The following is a 22,044-nucleotide window of genomic DNA, read 5'->3' as shown; positions in this document are numbered from 1 at the left end:
AGAGAGCTATAAGGTCTCCCCTCAGCCTCCTCTTCTCCAGACTGAACAACCCCAGCTCCCTCAACCTCTCCTCATAAGACCTGCTCTACAGACCCTTCACCAGCTTCGTTGCTTTTCTTTGGACATGCTCTGCTGCTGGGTTGAGCACAGGCTTGGAGTGTGTGAGCCCTTGCAGGGACAGACAGTCCGGAGGGACTCTGTATCTGCAAAGTTTGAACACTTTATCTGAATTTCTGAATGAAGGAAAAAATAAAGTGAACCATAGTTTGATTCTGCAGTGGCTCAGGAGCAGAAGCTGGGGAAGGGACAAGCTTCATTTTGTTTCTAATATTTTTGATATTGCAAACTGGTGAGTTCTTAGCCTCTTTATGCTATGAAGTTAATGATGTTTTATTGTCTAAAATGTATTTTTAAATTTTAGGTAATAACTAAATAAATCCCCACTGGTACTTAGGGCACCTTCTAAACAGAGTTCAGCAAAGCTCCTCGGTGGTACTGAGCAATAACTGGCCCAGTGCTTTGAAGGCAGAAAATGTTAAAGCAGCACTGTGTTGGCTTCACTGTGGTGGGGGAAAATCTAGTGAGATGTCCCCACCCCATGTCGTGATGGAGGAATCACTGAAAGTTGAAGGAAACCCCACTACTCATTAACAAAAAGACTTCATTGAAATTTCCCCAAAGCTTTTAATAGACAAGAAACACATCTTAATAAGCAAGAAGTAAAAAAAAAAACCTCCCTAAAACTATAATTGCTGGTCTATAACTCTGGAACTCTCAATCTCACTTTTAACGGGTCTGTTGTACAGCTGGATTGTCAGCCACCAAAGATATTAATTTATAATTAAAATGCTGGCAGTTCCTTAATTATAGGCACTTCTACAATATCATTCACCACTGTAATTGTTTGGCTTTCTGACGGGGAGCATGAGTAATTACTTTTCTTCAGGATTTTCAAATAAAATATTATTGGAAAGGATACGGTCATCATGCCAGTCTGCCGGAGGAGGAACGTGCCTGTGCGATGCACGGCGTGAGTGCTCAGTGAGCGACTGCAGGCAAAACTGCCTCCAGAAAGAAAAGTTCAGGGGTGAGGTTTTCAGCCACCCAGGCTGATGGCAGAGTAGGATCTGACATGGTGAATGTTGGGTTTGCTCTCTCCCATTGGCTGCCGGAAAGCCAGGATGGCTGCACTGATGGCAAGGAGGTAACAGTGTGGTTGGAGAGCTCGGTTTCTGTCTTATGTGAAACCCTACCTCTTCATCTCCTATTTTGCTGCAAAAAAAAAATTGGAGTACCATTGATAGAGGGGCATTTTTTAACCTGTTCAATGCTTTATCTAACTGAGGGGTGGCAGATTTACATGCTAACTTTGGCAGCCAGATCCTGGCACACAAAGCTCCAGAGAACGCTGCTGGGCTGGGGGGAGCTGCCAAGGGGAGGTCACATCCCAGCGATGCTGCTCAGCTGTGTGACAGGGCCCAGCTTGTCCCATGGCCACAAGGACCAGGGACAACGGCACAATGGCCAGCGACAGAAAGTCAATTGGACAGCAAGCAATAAAAATTTCCCAGGGGGAACGGTTAAGCATTGGAACCAGGATGCAGAGAGACTGTGGAACCTCCATTCCTGGGGACACGCAGATACTCGGGTATCTGAGCAACCTGGCCTAAAGCTGGAGCTGGGTCTGAGCAGGAGGTTGGACTAGAGACCTCCAAAGATTCTTTGCAGCCTAAATTGTTGGATGTTCCTGTATGCTAGGCAGGGTGAGGAGCCTTACCTTTATGTGCTAGCTAAGAAAATGCAAAGAGGAGCAGGTCATCTGGTGTGCAGGAGGGGACAGGAGGGGCATGCAGCATCCCCGCAGCGTGCCCAGGCACGCCAGGTCCCTTCCTGCACAGCCGGAGCTACTGTGCCATGGAGCCCCAGGAATAGACAGCTCAGAGCAATTCAGTGTCTTTCCGGCTTTAGCACACCATCCAAGGAGCTTTACAGCATTTTAGCAAGCACACACAACCTGCTTCTGTTGCACTTGCTGGGAATTGTTGCTGAAATTAATGAGCAGGAGAAGGACCGGGTGCTGAACCCAGCCTGCTGCAGCTGACACTGCTAATCGCAGGCACAGCAACAGACAGGTACCAATTTGGAGTTAACACAACTGGGAATATTTCTTGTCTCATTTGCACTGACGTATTCATGTAATCAGTTCATTTTGGTCAGTCACTATTATTTCTCAGTGAAATTGCTGCTCTCTGCTCCACAGGCCCGTCCTTTTCCCCCACCGCTCCCCCAAGAGATGAGCAATTGCAAAGCAAACAAGCGGAGGAAGTTTGACAATGGGTAATAACAAGACAGTGTGAAATAGCAAGGTAGCTGAACTTTCCAGTGCTTTCCCAAGTGTCAAGACAAATAATAAAAACTATTTACTCCTCCACTGTGGCTCTGTGTTTGTATCACTGGTAGAGGCATGGGAGTGGAAGAAGCAGAGGTGGCTCTGGGCTGGCTCAGTCGAGAAGCCGTGCCAGCAATGGGTGTGAGGCTTTGAGCCATGGCTGAAAAAAACCTGAGCCACTGAGATGTGTGTGTTGATTTAATCAGTTTAAGTTTCCACAAGTGCTTTTGTACAGTGTACCTGGCAGTCTGCAAGGCTCCCAGTCATGCGGGGGTGTGTGGGGGTGTGTGTGTGTGTGTGTGTGCACACGTGTGCATATACATACACATAGAGAGGCTGAAGGTCTAGTCCTGGAGAGTGGGAATAAGGCAGGGACAATCAGCTCACAGTTAATTTTCTTTGCTTTTCCTTTCTCTTTTGCTTCTTTTTTCTTATTTCAGTTCTCCTAAGAAAATAAATCCACTGGCTTGCACCTCTTACATGTTCACTCCCTGCAGGCAATGCAGTGGTTTAATGCTACAGTCTGTCTTTGAGCACTCTGCCCTGAAGATTTGTTGTATTTTGGCTGTTTCTCCCTATGGAGCTGTGTCCCGCAGTTTTTCACCCATAGCCAGCCTTAGTCTGCAGCTAGATGCATGGAGGTTACAAGGTTTTTGAAGTCCTCCACTTGCTACTTGCATTAGCAGGAGAAAGTAAATATTCCCACTGCTCTTTAGCAATTCTTATCCTCAGGCGCTGTTAATGGCATAAACCATCAATCAGTTGGCAGCAGGCTACAGCGGGAATTGACACACTTTAAAAGCCCATGACATTGGATTAAAAAGCATCCACAGGCCAAGTAAATGCTGGTGAAGCCCAAGCCTGTGGGAGCAGGGAGCAGGCAGCTCCGGGCAGACCCCGCAGCTGTGCTGGGCAAGCAGTGTCCCCACTGCCCCCCTCTGCATCGCCAAGCCTGGGCTTGTACAACACAGCCTTTCTGCTGGTCCTGCAGTCAAAACTCTGCGGAAATGCTGTGCTGACAAACAACCCTTTTGCTTGCCTTAGGATTTTGCCCTCAAACCGTGCTATGATGTTTTTGTTCTTTCTCACTTGATTTTTTTGTTTTATCTGAGTGATTTTGCAACCTCTCTGCATCGTTTTCTGCACAGCCCCTTACCCAGGTCACAAGAACGGTGTTGTTTCCTTCTTAAGACTCGCCACCCCTCTGTCCCCAAAGAGAAGTGCTTGTTGGATGCTAGCTGTAGATGTTACATGGTCTCTAGTAAATCAGTGTCATGTGAAAGGCCTGAAATACAGGTGTTTCGTTTTATTGCATATTACATTATTTGGTATAGGGTGGTATAGGCATACCAGTGCTAGCTGATGCGCTTGTAGGATTGGGGTCTGGGTTTAGTCCTACCAATTAGGGAATGTCTCTATCTGCATCTTGAGAGATGCTGCAGTGGAATACAAATCCCCTTTTTACATCTCTCTACATTCAGTAAATATGCTGGCTGTTTACTCTACTGGAGCAAGGAGATTACACGAGGGTTTTTCCTCATGTGTGTTGAGACCCTTTGTCATCACTTGGCGTACTTAGTGAAGCAGCTGGCAGGTTTGATGGGCTAGGCAGTAAGGAAGAGAAAGGCAGAGGACTTAAGCACAGTTAAATACAAATATAATCTGTCTATTCAAAGAGGGATTTACTGTCTCTTACAGCATCCTCCCGAATGAGTAGTACTGGAAAGTCAAACCCAAACACACCCCAAATACACCACTCTGCTCCCCCAGCTCTTCAGCACAGCCTTTAAGCCCAGCCAGGTCCTGGGGAGCGCTGCATGTCCAGCCAGCCCAGCTCCCCTTCCCCCCATGCTGCCACCCTCTGCCCCACGGACACATGCAAAGGGGACCAGGGGCATTGCCAGGGCCTGCGCAATGTACGGGAAGGAATCTTCCCTTGGCTTTGTTGATTTTTGTGGGGCTGGGAAAGGTTAGTCCTGGGGATTTTGTTGTCTCCATCAATGCGCCAAGGAGTGCTGGGAAGAACCTGTCTTTATATATGAGAAACTGAATGAATATGTGCCCCTGACAGGATGAGCTGTGAGATGCAGAAGTTGCCTCATTCTTTCACTGAACCCTGCTGCTGTTACATACCAGCAAATTGTTTTGATGCTCACATTTTATTTGACTGAGGCACAGGTCTCCCAGGGAAGGTTTCTGCCATCAAGACCATCAGTTTGCCTTCAATCAATTCTCAAGTCACCTCAATAAAATGTCACACTGGTATGTCAGAAGGGCAGAGATCTCACACAGCTCTACTGCTTTGAAAAATAACCGGCATGTACCGGCCAGCCCGGAGAAAAGCTCCAGCATAACACGCCTCCCAGCACCAGGGCGTTTGCAGATATGGTCAGGCAGTGGATGCTCCTGCCGTGGGAGATGTTCCCGCTGAGGTTTTGCACCTTGCTGGGTACCAGGGATGCTGATGGCACGGACGGCAGGGGTGGTGGCCCCAGAGCTCCGCGGCCCTTCCCATCTCCAGCAGTCACAATTACAGAGCGAAGCAGAATTGATCCAAAAGCTTCCTGCAAGTTCATGCAGAATGAGTTAAAAGATACTGATGCTAACAGGCACTAAGAAAAAGAAATCGGGACTTTTTTTTCCCCCAGCTTTCCTGACAAGTTAAAACATCTTCACCTCCAAATTTCCATCATGTTGTAAAAGTTTGCAGAATGTAACTAGGCAAAGCTGTTCTGGACAGTGGTGGTTGTTTCCATGTGTTGTGTCTAAACTTGTCTCTTGTGCTTAGTAATCAACCAGAGGCTTTTGGTTTCAGCTTTGAAGCTTAGTGTTGTTTGGGAGTTTTTTCAGCAACAATACAACACTTTAGGGGAAATATTTTGTTTGGAATCAGAGCTAATGCATGGGGATTTTGGTGCAGCAGGTAAAGAGTAGTGTCACTTAGGTTCATATAAGGAGGTTTAAGTGTAGTAATGCTATATGTAAGAGTCATTGGAAATGTGGCTGCAGATGACTTACCCTGCCATTTCTTAAATTGCGTGTTGTTTTTTGTTTCAAAAGGGCTATTAGTGCGGCCTATTTGTTACATGCAGCACATCCTTTATTTCCAGCGGGTACTTATGATGAAACAGTTTTTTGTCAAGAAGACGACGATCTTTTCCTCCTTGGAGATAAACTATCATTTTAAATTCTCTCAGTGGTGGCTTTTTCATTGCAAGCAAACTGGCAAAGCATAAAAAAGGTTCTTTAGTTGGATTGGGTTTTATTTTTCCTTAATGTGAGAGCAATTTAAAAATGCATGTGTCTGGGCTGTTGCCTGTCTTAGGAATTCTCACGCAGTATAACGCTTTCAGCAAACTTTTGCTAAGTTTCTCACCGCGATGCTGCGAATTCTGAGCACCCCGGTGCCGAATGATCCCCAAACAGCTCTTGCCTTGGCCGCGGGGCAGCGGGGTCAGGTGTGCGGGAGACAGAAGAGCCTCCGGGAGGGTGCTCGGCCCCTGCTGCAAGCACTGCCGGGCTCTGCTCTTCCTGCTCTTGCGTGGGAGAGGCAGCTCGGAGGGTTTGGTATCTGTCTGCTCTTCAACATCAGTAGGGCTATGAAGTATTGGTTACCTGGTGCTTGCGTCATGTCACGGGTGCTGCAAGAGCAAAGGTTTCAGCATTGCACGTTTTGCTCCTAGCAGTGTTTTACGTATTTTGGGGCTTTTTAGGAGAGGCTTTGAGAATCAGGGCAGTACAGGTGAGGCACTGAAAACTAAGCACGGGGGGAGTTGGGGGTGAGCGGAGAAACCCTCTGTGGCTTTTAACCACTCCAGGCACCAGTGGGGCTGCCCCGCACAGAAAATTGGAAGGGAAAAAAAAAAAAAAAAAAGGTTTAAAAAGGACTTGCAACGCCGGGAAGTGATGAAAATGTAGGAACCGCGGGCGGTAAGAGCGGCCCCGAGGCGCTGGGCCGGGCCGCCGGCCGCGGGCTGAGCCCGGCCTGCCCCGGGGCTGAGCGCGGCCTGTCCCCGGGCCCGAGCGCGGCCAGGCCGGCCTCTGCTGCCCCCTGCCGGCCGCCCCGCGCCGCCGCCCCGGCCGGGCTCCCCCGCTCGGGCCGGGAGCGGGCGTTGTGCGGGGCGCGGGGGAGAGGGGGGGGTGTGCTGGGCCCGCGGGAGCGCGCAGCCTCTGCGGCCGCTTGTGTGCGGATGGGGATGGGGAAATGCGGGATTCGTTTCGTGCCGGCGGGGTGGAAACCGAGCACTCCCGAACTCATCCCGCCTCTGCCGCGCCTCAGCAGGTGCTTGGCTGCGCAGCGATGACTCGTTGCGGGGACGAGCGACAGGGCTGTCAGAAAGCCCACGGGGCCTAATCCTTGGGTGGTGTAAGTCAGCGCACCTCCTCGCCCGCAGCCCCAGCTGTAATCCGAACGTGCGCCCCACACATGCAGAAGCTATACAGAACACAAACCTAACGTGTAGAAACATGAGTTTGCTTCAGAGTTCCTTCTTCGTGGGTTCCTCAGTTAAGCCCCTGCCATTCAGGCAGCAATGCGAGCAGCGACTGCCGGACACAACTCTCTGCTTCCAGCGAGGACAGACCTAGACCTCATTTCCTTCCACAAAACAAGCTCTCCATCATTTCCTTCTGCACAGAGGTTGTAAGGCCCATCCTTCCCGTCAGCACTCTGCTAGCCGGGACAGAGACCACGGCGCGCTGCGTCCCTGGCTTTCAGGTTACTCTTGAATACCTGGGAAGCGCCTCGACGTGAGGGTGCTGAGTCCCGTTGGCAGGGATGCGCTGGGTCCCCAGCCCCAGCATCCTGTTCCCCGAGTGCCTCTGGCACGTAGCTGAGCAGCCTCAAGCGGCAATGCCGTGCCAGCTCCTGCTGGCTTCTCCCCCGCTGCCAGCAGGCAGGTGAACACCGGGGTGTTCGTGGACAGCTGCTGTGCGTGCCCTGCTCAGGATGCTCTGCTTCAAGCCCGGCTTTGCCTCCCGGCTCTTGTGGTGCTGCCCGGTACCTTGGGGCAGGAACAGCCTTTTTGTTCTGCCTTTGCACAGCGCCTAGCAACACGCAGGCCCTGGGCTATGAGCGGCGCTTCTGGGGACTTCTGCGACACAGATAGTAACTTTTATTAAAATAGACTTGGGAAATGAAGGCTGAGGTGACCCAAGAAACATGATTGACAATCAGGATGAAGCCCGGAAGGTAGAGCGCTTTCCTATGGCTAATTTGCTTTCCCTGGGGTCTGTTGTATATATCTGTTTTAAGCAGTTCATATACTAGTATAGTATGTCCCTTATGTGCTTATTCTAGAAAATCAAAAAATCACACAGGCTCCCAGAGCAAAACTAGCAGTACTTGCCTGTAGTTCTGAATTTTTATGGGTTTTTTTAAACTAACCAAAAAAGGAGAATCTGAGACCCAAGAGAAGAAGTAAGGGAAAGGATGGTACAAGCCAGCTGTAACAGCTGGAAAACTTACATGACAAGTATCTAAAATAATCAAATAATTTCTAGCTCATAAAAATTTGGGGTATATTTTTTTGCAATTTTTCTTTCCTGGCAGCAGCTATCTTCAAACTACCATGTTTCAGAGATATCACTTGGCAGTGTGTCACCGTGACTTACTTTCTCCTCCTTCCTCCATCCTTCCATGGAGCTTGCTAAAGCTCTCTTAAAATGTTCTGCCCAAGTTACCAATTCTGTCCAATGTTCTGCTCTCCCTCTACTGCTCTCTTGTTCAGAGAGGACGGGAAAACAAGTCCTGGTGTAGAAAATGTCACCTTCTCATTTCAGCATCACCCTGCTTGCATTTTTGCATCCACATGGCAATGGCATTAAGATGGAGCACTTAGGCACATAATAATCTCTCAGCTCAGATAGGGATGAGGCAAATCCTGAGAACAGGAAAGATTTCTTATTTAAATAGTGTGGTTGTTGAGATCCTGAGTTTATGTATGTACAGATTGTTATATGTGTACGTTAGAGTCAATGAAGGTAAACAGCATCATAGCTGGACAACTTTCCAGCAGGGCTGAGACAACGACTACCATCTGCGCCTTGGAAATACAACACAAAGAAAACTTCAGCAGAACACAGGAGATGCAGATATCTACTTTCAACGTACGCACAGCAGATTCGAACGTGGAGCTTGGGGCTTAGTAACAGAGCGGCCTAAATGTTGCCTGGTATTAAAGTTTCATTTGGTTTTGTTTCTCTTTTGGTACAAATCTAAAGTTTGAGAGGTGAGACGTATAAATATTGAAAAAAGGAGGAGCAAAGATTTTGGCTGTCCCACTGAGGCTGCATTTGCCATGAGCTGATGGCACTTTTGGTTTTGGTTGCTCTCCAAGGCCGTATGGTGACACTACCCTCTTGCTGCCACATGGCGCTAGGGCAACTTGATTTTCTAGGACAGTAATTTCTTTTCAAGATTGCGTCACTGCAATTCAAACTAGGACATACTCCTTACTCTGCCGTGCGTTTGGGTTGCTTCTCTTCTGTACAAGTTTTGTTTCTGCATATATGTTCCTTACCAGCGAGACACTCATGCATTGGTCAGGTTCTCTACAGAACAGCACAAGTTCCAAGATAAGGTACTTGAGTGATCCAAATAAATTCCAAAGAACTGTGTAATAACAACGAATGGAAAAAATTGAGGTTTTCATGACAATGTTGTTACAGAGCATTTTTAGCTGGTAAATGTCATCCACCTCTGCACCAAAATACAATTCAGGTAGCTCGCGGAGGGCTTGTCAACCACAGAAAATGTTAATATGCTTTAAATGTGTCTTGAGACTTTGTCATTTATGATCTTCATAATTCATACATTCATGAAAGTGACTCCTCCCTGATTTGGCAAGAATTTAGTATTGCCGCTTTACAAAATATTTTGCTATTCAGTTGTTAGGAGGGGAAAAAACATAGAAGAATAAATACCCTTTGACAGTGTATTTTTCATACTAAATCCCTTTCGTTTGCTTATCCCCCCACCCCCCATACCACTCTGCAAAACCTGTAGTGCACAAGAAGCACTGCATGTCTACACAGGCTCTGTCAGGCAAACCTGAGCTTCTCTCGCATTCCGAGTTGACCAGCTGTGAGCTAGAAGACATTTGACAGCTTACTATTTCAGGGCTTGCCATGGTTTAACCCCAGCCGGCAACTGCGCCCCAAGCAGCCACTCGCTCACTCCCCCCTGGCGGGATGGGGGAGAGAATCAAGAGGGTAAAAATGAGAAAACTTGTGGGTTGAGATAAAGACAGTTTAATAGGTAAAGCAAAAGCTGCACATGCAAGCAAAGCAAAACAAGGAATTAATTCACTCCTTCCCATGGGCAGGCAGGTGTTCAGCCATCTCCAGGAAAGCAGGGCTCCATCACATGCAATAGTTACTGGGAAAGACAAACACCATTGCTCCGAACGTCCCCCCTTCCTCCAGCTCTGTATGCTGAGCATGAGGCCATATGGTGTGGAACATCCCTTGGGTCAGTTGGGGTCAGCTGTCCCAGCTGTGTCCCCGCCCAAGCCCTTGTGCCCCCCCCAGCCTGCTCACTGGTGGGCTGGGGTGAGAGGCAGGAAAGGCCCTGACTCTGTGTAAGCCCTGCTCAACAGGAACTGAAACATCCCTGCGTTATCAGCACTGTTTCCAGTACAAATCCAAAGCACAGCCCTGTACTGGTTACTGTGAAGAAAATTAACTCTACCCCAGCCAACACCAGCACCGGGCTGCACAGCGCTACTGAAGTTGTAGGACTTCTCGTTCAGCTGGCTTGCCTTTAGCACACTTGGAATACGAGCAAAACAAGCTCAGATATATCTGTTCAACCCAACACATATAGATCCACAGCCACTGAGAGTGGGAATTACATGGCATTTAGACTATGAAAGTCCAAAGTCACAATCTTGGAAATCCCCCTCAGCTGTCACATAGTCTGAGGAGGAGGCTCTATTCTGTATAACGTCATCATTTTACTTTAACCATGTATGCTTATAACGGTCTAAGCAAGATCCAAAACGTGTTCCTTTACCCAAACCCCTGGAAGGCTTAATTTAACAGGTGTTTTAGAACATGGCTAACAGGCAGTGACCTGACCTACTGCTGCCCCTTGTTCCTTCCTCCCTGCCTTACAAAAGCTTAGAGCAACACTCAATTCTCATCTCTTGTTGGGAAGGTTGGAACCTGTATTTCCTGCCTCCCCACAGACTAGAGGATGATCCAGGCAGATAGATTCCATGCTCCCTATTAATATTAAAAGTATGCAAGATTCTTCAGCATTATGATTGCTGCTCTACTACTTCGGTTTGTCATCATGAAAAAGGAAGGGTTCCACCATCTATTTCAGAAACTATGATATATTTCATAAAAGTCAATTAACAGACAAATCCAGAAGCAGATTATAAATGGTATCAGGATCAGATCCGTGATTCTACTACAAGAACAAAGCTTTTAAACTGCAGTTTTACATGTGTGACTTCTGATGTGGTTGCACAGAACATAGCATAGTGAGGCTTAGATCACTGCAGTTCTCTGCATTACCTTAAGGAAAAAAATAGAGCTAGTACGGTATGATTTTTGTTGTTTTACACCCCTTGACAAGCGTTAGTTCTATAGAAGCAATTTATTTTATATTAAACTAGCAAATTCTAGTCTATTCACAGCTAAGCTCTAAAACGGCAATTACTTTGAAAAATTAAGACCCTACTTAGTTCAGTCTTAGGACCCATCTGGACTAGGGTATGGAAGCTGGGGCTCATGCAAAGATGCACTGCCCTCAGTCCAATGTCAGGTAAGAAAAGGATCCTTAACTAATGGGCTCGGTGCCTACTAAAAATACAAAGAGTTTCCGAAACCCCTTTTATTGACAGTGTTTTGCAAACACCTTAGTTCACAAGTACTGTGCAGAAGCTTCATCCTTTATAAAACAAAATATATTTTTCGTCACAAATTACAAAGTTTTTGGACTAACGCGAAGTGCCTGTCTGCACAGATCTGTAACTGTTTCCCCCGAAACATAAGCAAAACAATTATTTTTGTATTAAAAAAAAAAATCACAGAAGAAGTAGAAAACTTCTTCGGCTCCATCTCTCTTACTGTTGGTTTCAGCACAAAGTGAAGACACTTGGACATTCTTCAGTAGTATAGTCAGTCTTCGTATTACATCTACTGTTTGGTCTCTGTTTCCATCTGAGTTTCTTGAGATTCTTCGGCTTCTGAAAGTTTTTCATCATCTAAAATTCAATATTACTGTTAGTCAAACATGCTTTGTTATATTTACAGACCATACTGCAGAGCTGTGTCCCACTTAAATATTTTACGTCGATTGCCTTAAATGTGTAGTTGAGTATCTCATTCTACAAAATGCTATGTTCAAACAAAAAAAAAAAAGCCTTCAAAGTTTTTAAGGCTGTTATCTGTAGCAGCTATTACAGTAAATATGGGGTAAATCCTATAGTATCAATTCAAGCAAATAGTACTGGATTGCTTCAAATTACATGCCTTCTCTTTGCCTATTAATTGTTTATTTCAAACTGAAGCTGTGCCTTCCACTAAAATGTTACTTCCATCACAAATTTCTAGAAGCTGAAAGGTAATCTATACACTCATGTGAAAATGTGTTTTACGGGCTAATGCTTAAGCAAGTGTTAGTGACACATAATAACAATAACCTTCTGCTAAAGTGCACCTAGGATTAACAGTTCATCCTGCGTAAGAAGATCTAGACGGCCTTAGAGAATGAAAGTCTGCTCTTATAGCCATCTCTGGATGTTAATCAGGTCACGCTCAAAGGCTACACCAACTATTCCATCTTGGAAAGACACAGCAAAAATCCAGCAAATTATATTTAAACAATATTACCCATATTAGAGCATGAGAAGTGCTGCTCTGAAAATACCAAGTATTTGTACGACAGAAGATGAGTATGACTAAATTCCTGCATTTAGTTCTTGTGTATGACAGTTTTACTCCCTGCTCTATTACAGACTCACTGTCTGAGTAGGCAAGTCATTTAGCTTTCCTGTATTCCAATTTCTTTTTAGTAAAGCCTCAAACGATACCACAATGGCAGTGACATGTTCAGAACTACTGAACCAGGAATTAGACGATTAAGTCTGGAAACTATGCACAAGAATACTTTTCTGTAAGAAATACTTTTTCTGTTTAAAAAAAAAACAAACTCAAATTGCTATTGTCCACCCCCACATTTTAAAGAAGTCTGTTGCCTATAGATTAACCTGAAGCTAGGCAGGAAATGACACGGTGGCTAGCTTGTAGAAGAAAAAAATTCTGAGCAGCCTCAGGCTCTGGACTACTACTGGGAAAAAAAAATGCTGCCAATGCAAGAGGTCACCAACCTCAATCGCATACAGCTAGCCCACCGCTGGAAGCTGTGATTCCTTTTGATCTGCTGAAACCCAAGCCAGCTGTATTCATTACTCAAGACCACCACTTACTTTCCAGGGTTTGCTGAAGCTCATGGATGGTGCTCAGCAGAACATGAAACTGCTTTCTTCTCAGCTCCAACTGGAGTGATAAAATATATATTTAGGAAACAGAGCACATACAGCCAAACAACCCACACCAGATTCTCCATTAATTATGTTCCTAATAATTACATAATGATCTATATGAAAAACCTACCTTATCTTCAACATTTTCTTTAATGTGAGAAAGATGTTGAAGTTCTTTTCCCAAAGCTTCTAGCTGCCTGAAAAGATATTGTCATAGTATTTTTAAGAAGTTCTGTAAAATTCTTGAAAAACAGATTTGAACTAAATGGAGGAAAAAGAACTGTTAAATAAACAGCATAAGGTAACCAAAGCATAACAAATGAAATTACATTAGAGGTAAGGCCACTTCACATAAACGTTTAACTGTTCTATCATAAACTTGTAGTTTCATGACTTTTAGAGAAAACAGGGCCTCCAAGCTGGAATACAGTTGTACGCTGGGTATTTGGACTGTAACAATCAGTCCTGCCACAAGTTATTTACTTGACTGCACAATGGAAGTTAAAGAAGTGGGTTACGTTAGACACCGATGGCATTTTCATATGCTTCGCTACTTCACAGATTTCTTTATGTTAACATAGAGTAGATTAAATAAAAACATAGCATCAGCTGGGATAACATATTTGATAAACCTACATACCCAGTATACAAACACAACAATTCCCGGACACAACAATTGACTAAACACGTAGCCAGGTACCTTATCTCTGACACTGGCCTGACCAGACAGGGTAGTGGATAACATGAGGACTTTACAGGCATACGTAGAATAATCCATGTTTTTTATGAAACTACACGATATAGCTTATGCCTCAGCACCCAGGATGTAACGCTGTGATCCAGACAAATACTCATTCCTTTTTCAGATGCCAGTTTTTATTTTAAGTGATTGCCCCTGGCATTAAGAGATAAAGGAAACGTGCAAAGCCTATAACCTTCATTATTATTCATATCCTTCTGAAATACATCATCTTTCAACACCTCTTCAGGATCTTTCTGCAAGCATTTGATTGTTTTCTGTTCTCACTTGGACTCACCATGGACCACCACAATCCTTTTTGAGGTAGGGCAAAGAGTAACAGGTACCATAACGTACACTAGCTTTCAAATGAGGATGGAGCTCAACTCTTGCGCTCAAACCTCCAGTTTTGCTCTTCTACTTTTCCTCTAAAGCCTACCATTATTTTTGCTCCATGTAATGACCATAATCTGTTTCTTTAAAGGCAAAGTGGACTGACGCTGACCATCCCTGATTAATTAGCAGGCAGAGCCATACAGGGGTCAGCTATGGAATAAGTATTTTTTTTTGCCCCTGAAGTACTGACAGCTGCTGCAACTAGTGTGGCCCGGGAACCACAAAAAGGCCTCCACTCCCACGTAACTCATGATGGTTGGGAAAAAGGCCTGGTTTAGTGCTACCTGAGGGTTGGGATTTTTTGAGCCAGTACGTAGTACCTTGAGGGGAATGCCTGAAAGAGGGTTGGGTGGGACATTCCATTATAGGAAGGGATAAACAGGCTAACAGCTTATAGACTCATACATTGACTTTGCTAGTATTTGGTTTCTAGTTTCTGAATGATTTCTATTTGGCTGAATCCTGCTGTTTATACCATGCCGTCAGGTATAAGCAGACTGTGAGAAGACATGCAATGTTTTTCTAGTAACATCCAAGCCACATGTGGTTTTACTTCTTTTACTTTCCACTCCAGAGAATCTTTACCTAGCCTTCTAATTTTTTTCAATCTCCTTTTCTAAGACTCAGTGTCATTTCTTGGTCCTCTTAACAGCTCTTCTGATACTGCATCTAATTAGACTGCGGGCACTGCCATTTAGTAGTTCAGCTCCTGTCACTTCCTGAATTGGCTCCTGTGCGTTACCTTATCTTCTTTTGTGCTGTATGACTAGTTGTTCCAAGAAACAGTCCTTTAAAAGCAAAAAGAAAGTATTTTTCTGAACTTTGTGCTATCGTATCATATGACCTGCAAAAGCTATAAATGTAACTCTCGCAATAAACCCATGACATTTCTCCTCGCAAGAAGTTTTGTCAAGTGTTTTTTGTGATTAAGAGTTCCACAAAAAGCGTGACATTGTTAGTGAGGCTTCCTCCATTCTGATTTAAGGGTGGTCCTGCTCAGTTCATAGTATGGTTTTCTGTATACTTTCCTCAAACTAGAGAGCAAGGAAGCCTTGCAATTAAAACATTGGATGAAAACTTCATCTATTTCCTATATTTAAAGTCTAAAGGTCAGTTAAAGCTAAAATACCTATGAACCGAGCTCCCTTTAAAAACGTTGCTATGTCCTATTTCTCCACCTGTAAAATGGCGGATCATACTCTGCTATCGTCAAGTCTGTGTCTTCGACTACAGATATGAAGGACTAAGGACAAAAGGGCATACACTGTATCCATTCTTCCAGTGGATGAACACACTGGTATTTCTAACTGTAATATCCTCTTCTAAAGAGCTGATAAAATTAAGAAAAGACAAAATGCAAAATTTACTAGCTGTAACTTACCATCATTTTTAGCTTTGCTTAAGAAACTTAAGCTTGGATGTGTTAAGCAAAATTAGAACAACCCCTCCAAACCTAAACAACCTGGCATCCTCTAAAAGTATTACCATTTAGCTGTTTCCATTCTTAATCAATTGACTTATCTGAAAAACATCACTTTGGACAATGCTTTATTCTGAAGCCTTACTATTAAATAGCACATGCTGACTAATGAAGTAAGAAGTAGTCAAGCCTCATGAGAATTGCCTGCAATAATCAAAGTTGTGGTAATGAAATCAAGGCACAGAAAAACAACATACAAGAAAGAAATGTGTGACATTCTCAGTGTCTTATAGCTATAAAAATCCTACTATCAGGTTAATAATGCAATAAAAAAAAAAAATCTTCCTTTTGATATTAAAGGCGTGAAGTGTGAAAAGACAGCCACCTCCTGCAATTTCACTGGAAGTGGGCAACAGGATCGGTGCAAGCTGGGCTAAATGAGAACAGTAACCCCATGCTACATCTTTAATCAGGTTAAGAACAACAAACTCATAGATACAATGAGTCCTGGAATGTTTCTGTGGCTTGATAAAAGTTGAAAAGATTATGTCCCCAGAACTGCCCAAAACGACCCAAAAGCACAGATAATGATCCAAATCCAACTATGACACAAACAATACTATAAGTTACATGCAAGACAAGTTGGACAACAGGTAGGTCTAACCTGCATGCCAGGGCAGGTTATATTGTGGTACACAACGTAGTAATTTATAACCGGGCATGCAGGAACAACTACTACAAGGAGCACATTAAAAAAATACACACACAAAAAAAAGAGCAGCTTTCTCCTGCTTTCTCTCATTCCACCTTAGTTCTTGTGTTATGTATTTTGCGTGACTACTGAATCCCTTGCTGGCGGCTTTACAGCACTGCCCCACCATCTCTCTCTTCTGAGCAACTTGTCCCCGTTAAACCGACATTAGATGTGCATTTACATCTGAGTTCACTTATTCAACTAAACAATGGAAAAATTTCAAATACAAAATGATTAGCAATGCTTCTGAACCCATACAGATGGAGATTAGTTAAAGAAAGCTGGTAAAGACACTATTTTAAAATTAAATCCAATTTTTTCTCCTGTCAGAAGGAATTGCATAAAAGCAAGGAAAGCTCAAACTAAAACCAAGGAAATGTCAAATCTGGCGACCTCCAACTTACTGGCTTATTATAATCTAATGTCGTCTCACACTTACTTCAGTGTTTCGTGTCTGTCTGGATGGTGTTGTATGACTTTGGCCAATGCATCATATTCTGAAAGAAATTTAAATAGTTAGTCTGAATAATTCTGAAAGTATAGATTCAAGAACCAAAAATCAGGTACCACAGAATGGTACAGATTCTTTCTCCTTCTTGAAAAACTGTTTTAACATTTTTCAAATTTGTACATAACACCTTACACATGTAAAAAAGTACCTGTAAATATCCATATATGAAAATGTATATAATTTGTAACATGCTATAACATTTCAAAGTAGGCAATTACAGCAAAAGATATTTTAAATAAACTTCAGATATAGACCATTACCGACTCACTCAAACTTACCCAGTGCTAGTGATTTGTTAAAGGATGAGGCCAGAAAACATGACCTTTAGAGACAGCTCTGCAGTGCTGCACACTTGCTCTTTTGTGTAGGATTCATGAGCACTGGTTTTAGATACAATCTAACGTCTATGTACAGAAAACGGTGCTGATGTTACACAACAGTTTAAGATTTTTAGAAAAAAGTGTAAAATGCGTGAGAAACAGCAGGATTTTTTCTAAACTGTATTACACATCAAGAGCAACATTATGGTTATACAGGCAACTAACACAGCCATTTCCTGATAGTATGATTGTACATACGCCAACCACCTCATTCACATGGAAAAAATACACGTGCTGCAGGCTGGACAGAACGTATCAAACAGCAAAAACTTCAGATCTATGCTTTGTGAAGATGTAAGAACTCTACATTCCTACTGGTTAAGGTTCTTTTAATTCCCAGTTGAGCCTAAAGTTATCCACAAAAATGACTGAACAGTTGTATATAAAACTTTTCATCTGTTACAACATATTCTTTTTGCATTTCATTTATCAAGAAAAAAAATTTCTTGCTTCTCCTCAGTTGCTAATCTTTTGGTAACACATTATTACAGGGAAATGCTTTAAGTTTCAATTGAAATTATCAGCACACACTTTTAAGACTAGGTGAAAAAATACACCTCTCATAGCAGGTATTCAGTAAGGACACATCCAGAGCTGTTGGGTGTGTAACCGGCATCACTGTCCCTGTGTATGCCAAGACATTACCTTCCCTTATGAGTTGAAGGAATACACTGGCATGATCTTCAGTGCTGGGTATAAGTCTGTTCAACTCCTGTCTCACTGTTAATAACGCGTTTTAGTTCTTCTCAGGTCTCCTGAATTGTGATAGATGCTTCTGGGGTTTTTCTTTGGCCTGAAAACATCTCTCTGAACTACTGTTCTAGGTTTTCCTAATGTTGCATGTCACTGAGACCTGCTGGTTCAATCTTGCCTGCTTCATCCACCAAAAACTTGCAGTAGTGAGTGTGGAACCCACCAGACTAAATATAGTATTCATGATGCCATCATATTCCCTTGCACTTTCAGAAATCTGCAATCTATTTTCTGATATAATGTATTTTAAGAGGTAACAAAGTAATGAAACCGACCAGTGTAAATGCAGATATTGCCCCTTACCCTGGCGATTTTTTCGAATCCTTTTTGCTTGCAGGATTTGTTTTTTGCATTCAGAAATCTTCTCATGTGCTGCAGTTATACTATTTTCTTTAATAATAAAAAAAAAGATACACAAAGTTATACTGAAATCAAACAATATGTGTAAACAAGCTATTCTGCTAAATTATAAAGAGAGCTGTTTGTGACATGGTGGCCTGCTAGCGCCATCAGCTTCAAAACCACATATACTTCAATAGGTGAAAAAAGCTGTTATTTGTATGCATTTTGTATACAGATAAGGTGCTTACAGCACATGTATGAGTGCTACCTATTATGAAAAAAAATCCAACCAAACAAAAAAAACCCCACCAAATCACTCATCATATGTATATACTATGTTCATCAGACCTGGCTCAAGCTTGTTCATAGAAGAGAAATTGTCAAACAGAAGACAGCCGTATTTTTGCATATTTACCTATATCCTTATAGATTTTTTCATAATTTTCCATTTCTCTCAGGTTCATATCATACACCAGAAGAGTCTTTCCCATTGAAAATTCACACTGTGATAAAGTACTCAGCATTCGTTGGTACTGGCTGTAACTGAAAACAGACAAGATATTTATTCCTAAACAGCACAAAAATACCCCGTACCGTTACAAAACAAAGGCTCATGTAGCATAAGGAACAGGTAAACAACAATTATTGAAGAAATAAAATATTTCAAAGATTCAATGTATGATTTTTTGAAAGTGCAGTTAGCGACATCGCACCCATGAACTAAACCATCGTGTCCTTAAAGGTGCCAAGTGAGTATTAAAGAAATGGGCAGATTGATCCAGGGCTTGTGAACTTCCCAGCTGGCTGGCTCTGTGACCACCGGGATTCGTATTTTAATACCGCAGTGCTTCTCCGTACACACAAACGTTGCATCGTCTCCTCCGGGAATGTATATCTGGTGCTAGTACGGACCCCACAGCAGAACACCCTTATTACTTTGGCCTGTTTATTAAAAAAAAACAAAAAAACAGAACCGCAGCAGCAGAACTGCCAGCAGTGCTGCCCTTCCCTAACAGAACAAATGCAGAACTGCCAACTGAATTACTCGAGCCGTGATCCCGACAGAGGAGCGGGGCTCCCGGACGGGTCACGCCGCGGCACGACACTCCCGAGGCCATTCGCTCGGGCAGGCTTCGCGATACAGCCCGCAGCGGCTTCTGACCCCTCTCTAGCCTTCGTCTCCCACCGCAGCGCTCGGCGCTTCTGCTCAACACCACGGAGCCGTGCTGAAATGCAGATGTATACGCTTTAACAGGGATCTTTTCAAAACCCAGTTTTCCACTGAAATCACAGAACCACAAATGCGAGCCGAGCAGTTCCAAGACTAGAAAGAAAAATAACCAAACCAAAAAACAGAAAACAAATACCCTTCCTCTTGAGATCCGGAATTACACCACTTAATGAAACTCTTCACCAACAAATTGATCCTCCTGTCGTCGCCAGCACCATCGCCATCGATCAGAAGTCGCTTGCGGATAACTTCATCTGAGGAAAAACTCCCGTTTAATGCCTGACGCGATGGCGGCCGCATCCCAGAGCAGAGGGCGGGTTTCACCCCAGGCCTTCGGGGAACGACCCCCGGGGCTGTGGCGGGAGGATCGGATGCAGGGGCGGGGAGGCAGGGCGCCGAGCTGAGGGACCCTGGGGCCCGGGCGGAGCGGCCTGGGGGCGGGGGGCGCCCAAGGCCCGGACGTGCCTCGGCATGAAGGGCCCGGGAGCGGGGCTGCGGGGCCGGGATGGAGGCCCGTGTGCGGGGTGAGAGGCCGAGGGCCGGGGGGCGAGGGCTGAGGCGCGGCGCGGGGAGCGCGCTGCCGGGGGCGGCCGGGGCCGTGCGGCGGGCGGGAGGCGAGGCGGGCCGGGCGCTGAGGGGGAGCCGAGCTGAGCTGGCCGGGCAGGGGTCGGGGCGCGGAGCGGCGAGCGCGGGGAAGGAGGGAGGGAGGAAGGAGGGAGGGAGGGAGGTCTCACCGTCGGTCACGGCCCCCATGGCGGCGAGTGCCGGAGCCGGCGGGGCGGCGGCAGCAGCGAGTGAGGTCAGCTTCCCACAATGCAGCCGGCGAGAGCGGCGGCCATGGAGGGGGAGGCGGCGGCGGCGGCTGGGGCCTGAGCCGGCTGGCGGCGGACGCGCGGCCCGGCGGCGGCTGCTGCTGCGGCGGCGGCGGGGAGGGCCGGCGGGCGAGGCCTGCGCCCCGCGTGGAACCGGCCCCCTGGCGAGGGGCGGCCCCGCCAGGTGAGGGGCCGACGGGGGAGGGAAGCGGCGGTCCCCGCGCCCGCAGCCAGGCTCCACCTCCCCGCCCCCGCCACCGCGCCCCCGGCCCCGCCGCCCCCCGCCCGGGCCGCCCCGCCATGCCCCCGGCACATGCTCCCTCGCCCTCGACGCGCCGCGGCGGGGAAGCCACCGGGCCGGGGAGCCCCTCGGCCGCCTTCCCGCTACGCTCCTGCCTGACAGTGTCCTCCCGGGGCTGCTGCCACCGTCACCCTCGGCGGCCTCATCCTCCCCTCAGGGGGCTCCCGTATAGCCTCGGCCCTGCGAAGGTGGTGGCGATGACACGGGTGGACAGGCGGACGGTCCTGCCATGGGAGGACAGGTGGACGGTCCCGCTGTGGGGGAACAGGTGGAAGGTCCTGCTGCAGGGGAGCAGGTGGATGGCCTGCCACGGTGCCCGGCACCAAGGCGATGGCACCATGAGGGTGGTGGGACCCGCCGCGCTGGCTGGCCGGTCCCTACAGCCGGAGGGAGCAGGAGCATCGGCCCCACGGTGCCCGCTGCCTGGCGAGGGTGCGGAGGACGTGTCCGTGGGGCAGGCCTGAGGGAGCTGGGCTGGCTTCCCCTGGGCCACCCTTGGGCTTATCACCACTCAGTGCTGGGAAGACAAGGAGCAGGGCCCTGGGGGTGCAAAAACCATTATTCCGCTATGTTTTCTGGGGAGTTTGGCTGTCACGAGTGGATAGGAATTCTTCCTACCCTGAAAAACTGAGCCGGCGCTGAGAAAAAAGGCTAGAGGTGTCTGGAGAACAGAGATATTAAGGTGTTACAGATACCAAGCGTTGAGTTTTAGGCTTTTGGTCCACCGACTTTGACACTTGGGCAGCGCTAAAACTGGCAGCGTTACTGTAGTACGTGTCATGGTGCAGGAGGCGAACGTCCAAAGCCTGACACCCTTGCGTTCCCTCTTCATTTTGCTTCGGAGGCTTGTTCTGCTCAGCGCTTTGTGTTGACAATTTTAGGGTGGTGGAGAAAATCAGGGTAAGAAAAGAACAAAGTGAATGTGTGCTATAATCTGCGCTTTCCTGGCTTTAGAGCTGTGAGTGATTACGAGGCGCTTTTTTGTTCTGGATAGTGGCATTTAACAGCTATTTACGGATTTGGGGATTGTTTCAAGCCAGTGCTTTGTCTTCAATAGGCAACTGGTCATATTCTTTGGAAGGTGCTATTGGGAAAGCATTACAGGGAGCCTGAACTTTTGAGAATTGAGAGTTTTCAACATAGAAAACCTGGATAAGTGATTTCTGTTCCTGAATTTTTTATGTATTGTATGATTTGTGACTGATAATAATTTTATGTGAAAACAGTTATACAAAGTTTGGGCCAAAGAACAGGCAGTGAATTCATGAGCTATGCATGCACTATTGAAAGACCTCACCTTTATGAACTCTGAATTTGTTGCTGTTTAATACAGTTGGTTTGACAAAAACCTTTGTTTTTCCTAAGGCTTTGGTCGCTGTCCTACAGCCCTAGTGTTTTGGCAAAGGGTATGAAGAAGACCTAGCTGAAATTCTCTACAGAAATTTTATACAGTGCCGTTTGTTGCTGCCTTTCCCTCTTTACCCACTGATTGCCTCTTTGGAAGTCTTAGGCGTCTTGAA

The 22,044-nt window shown here is 45.8% G+C and overlaps 2 protein-coding genes across 5 annotated transcripts in view; one reads left to right on the top strand and one right to left on the bottom strand.

The window, feature by feature from the left end:
- Nucleotides 1–11,222: 11,222 nt before the first annotated feature.
- THOC7 (THO complex subunit 7) lies at nucleotides 11,223–20,278 on the bottom strand. The gene is made up of 8 exons (XM_064453568.1): nucleotides 20,146–20,278; nucleotides 19,548–19,665; nucleotides 18,596–18,723; nucleotides 18,142–18,228; nucleotides 16,634–16,691; nucleotides 13,016–13,082; nucleotides 12,829–12,898; nucleotides 11,223–11,604 (listed from the first exon to the last, which is right to left on the bottom strand). The coding sequence occupies exons 1-8, from the start codon at nucleotides 20,162–20,164 to the stop codon at nucleotides 11,537–11,539; spliced, it is 615 nt and encodes a 204-aa protein (XP_064309638.1). The 5' UTR covers nucleotides 20,165–20,278; the 3' UTR covers nucleotides 11,223–11,536.
- Nucleotides 19,828–22,044, top strand: part of ATXN7 (ataxin 7) — a 90,497-nt gene continuing 88,280 nt past the window's right edge. For 2 of the 4 annotated variants that reach the window (XM_064453562.1, XM_064453565.1), the window contains exon 1: nucleotides 20,214–20,407. The gene's annotated coding sequence lies outside the window, so the exon portion shown is untranslated. Of the gene's footprint in view, nucleotides 19,936–20,211; nucleotides 20,408–22,044 lie in introns of those variants that run through there. The other 2 variants (XM_064453563.1, XM_064453566.1) reach the window with 2 other exon arrangements.

This window comes from Phalacrocorax carbo, chromosome 6 (genome assembly GCF_963921805.1).
Source record: "Phalacrocorax carbo chromosome 6, bPhaCar2.1, whole genome shotgun sequence".
NCBI lineage: Eukaryota > Metazoa > Chordata > Aves > Suliformes > Phalacrocoracidae > Phalacrocorax > Phalacrocorax carbo.
Note: the sequence above shows the minus strand (reverse complement) of the source record. Positions and strands in the feature narration are given on the sequence as shown.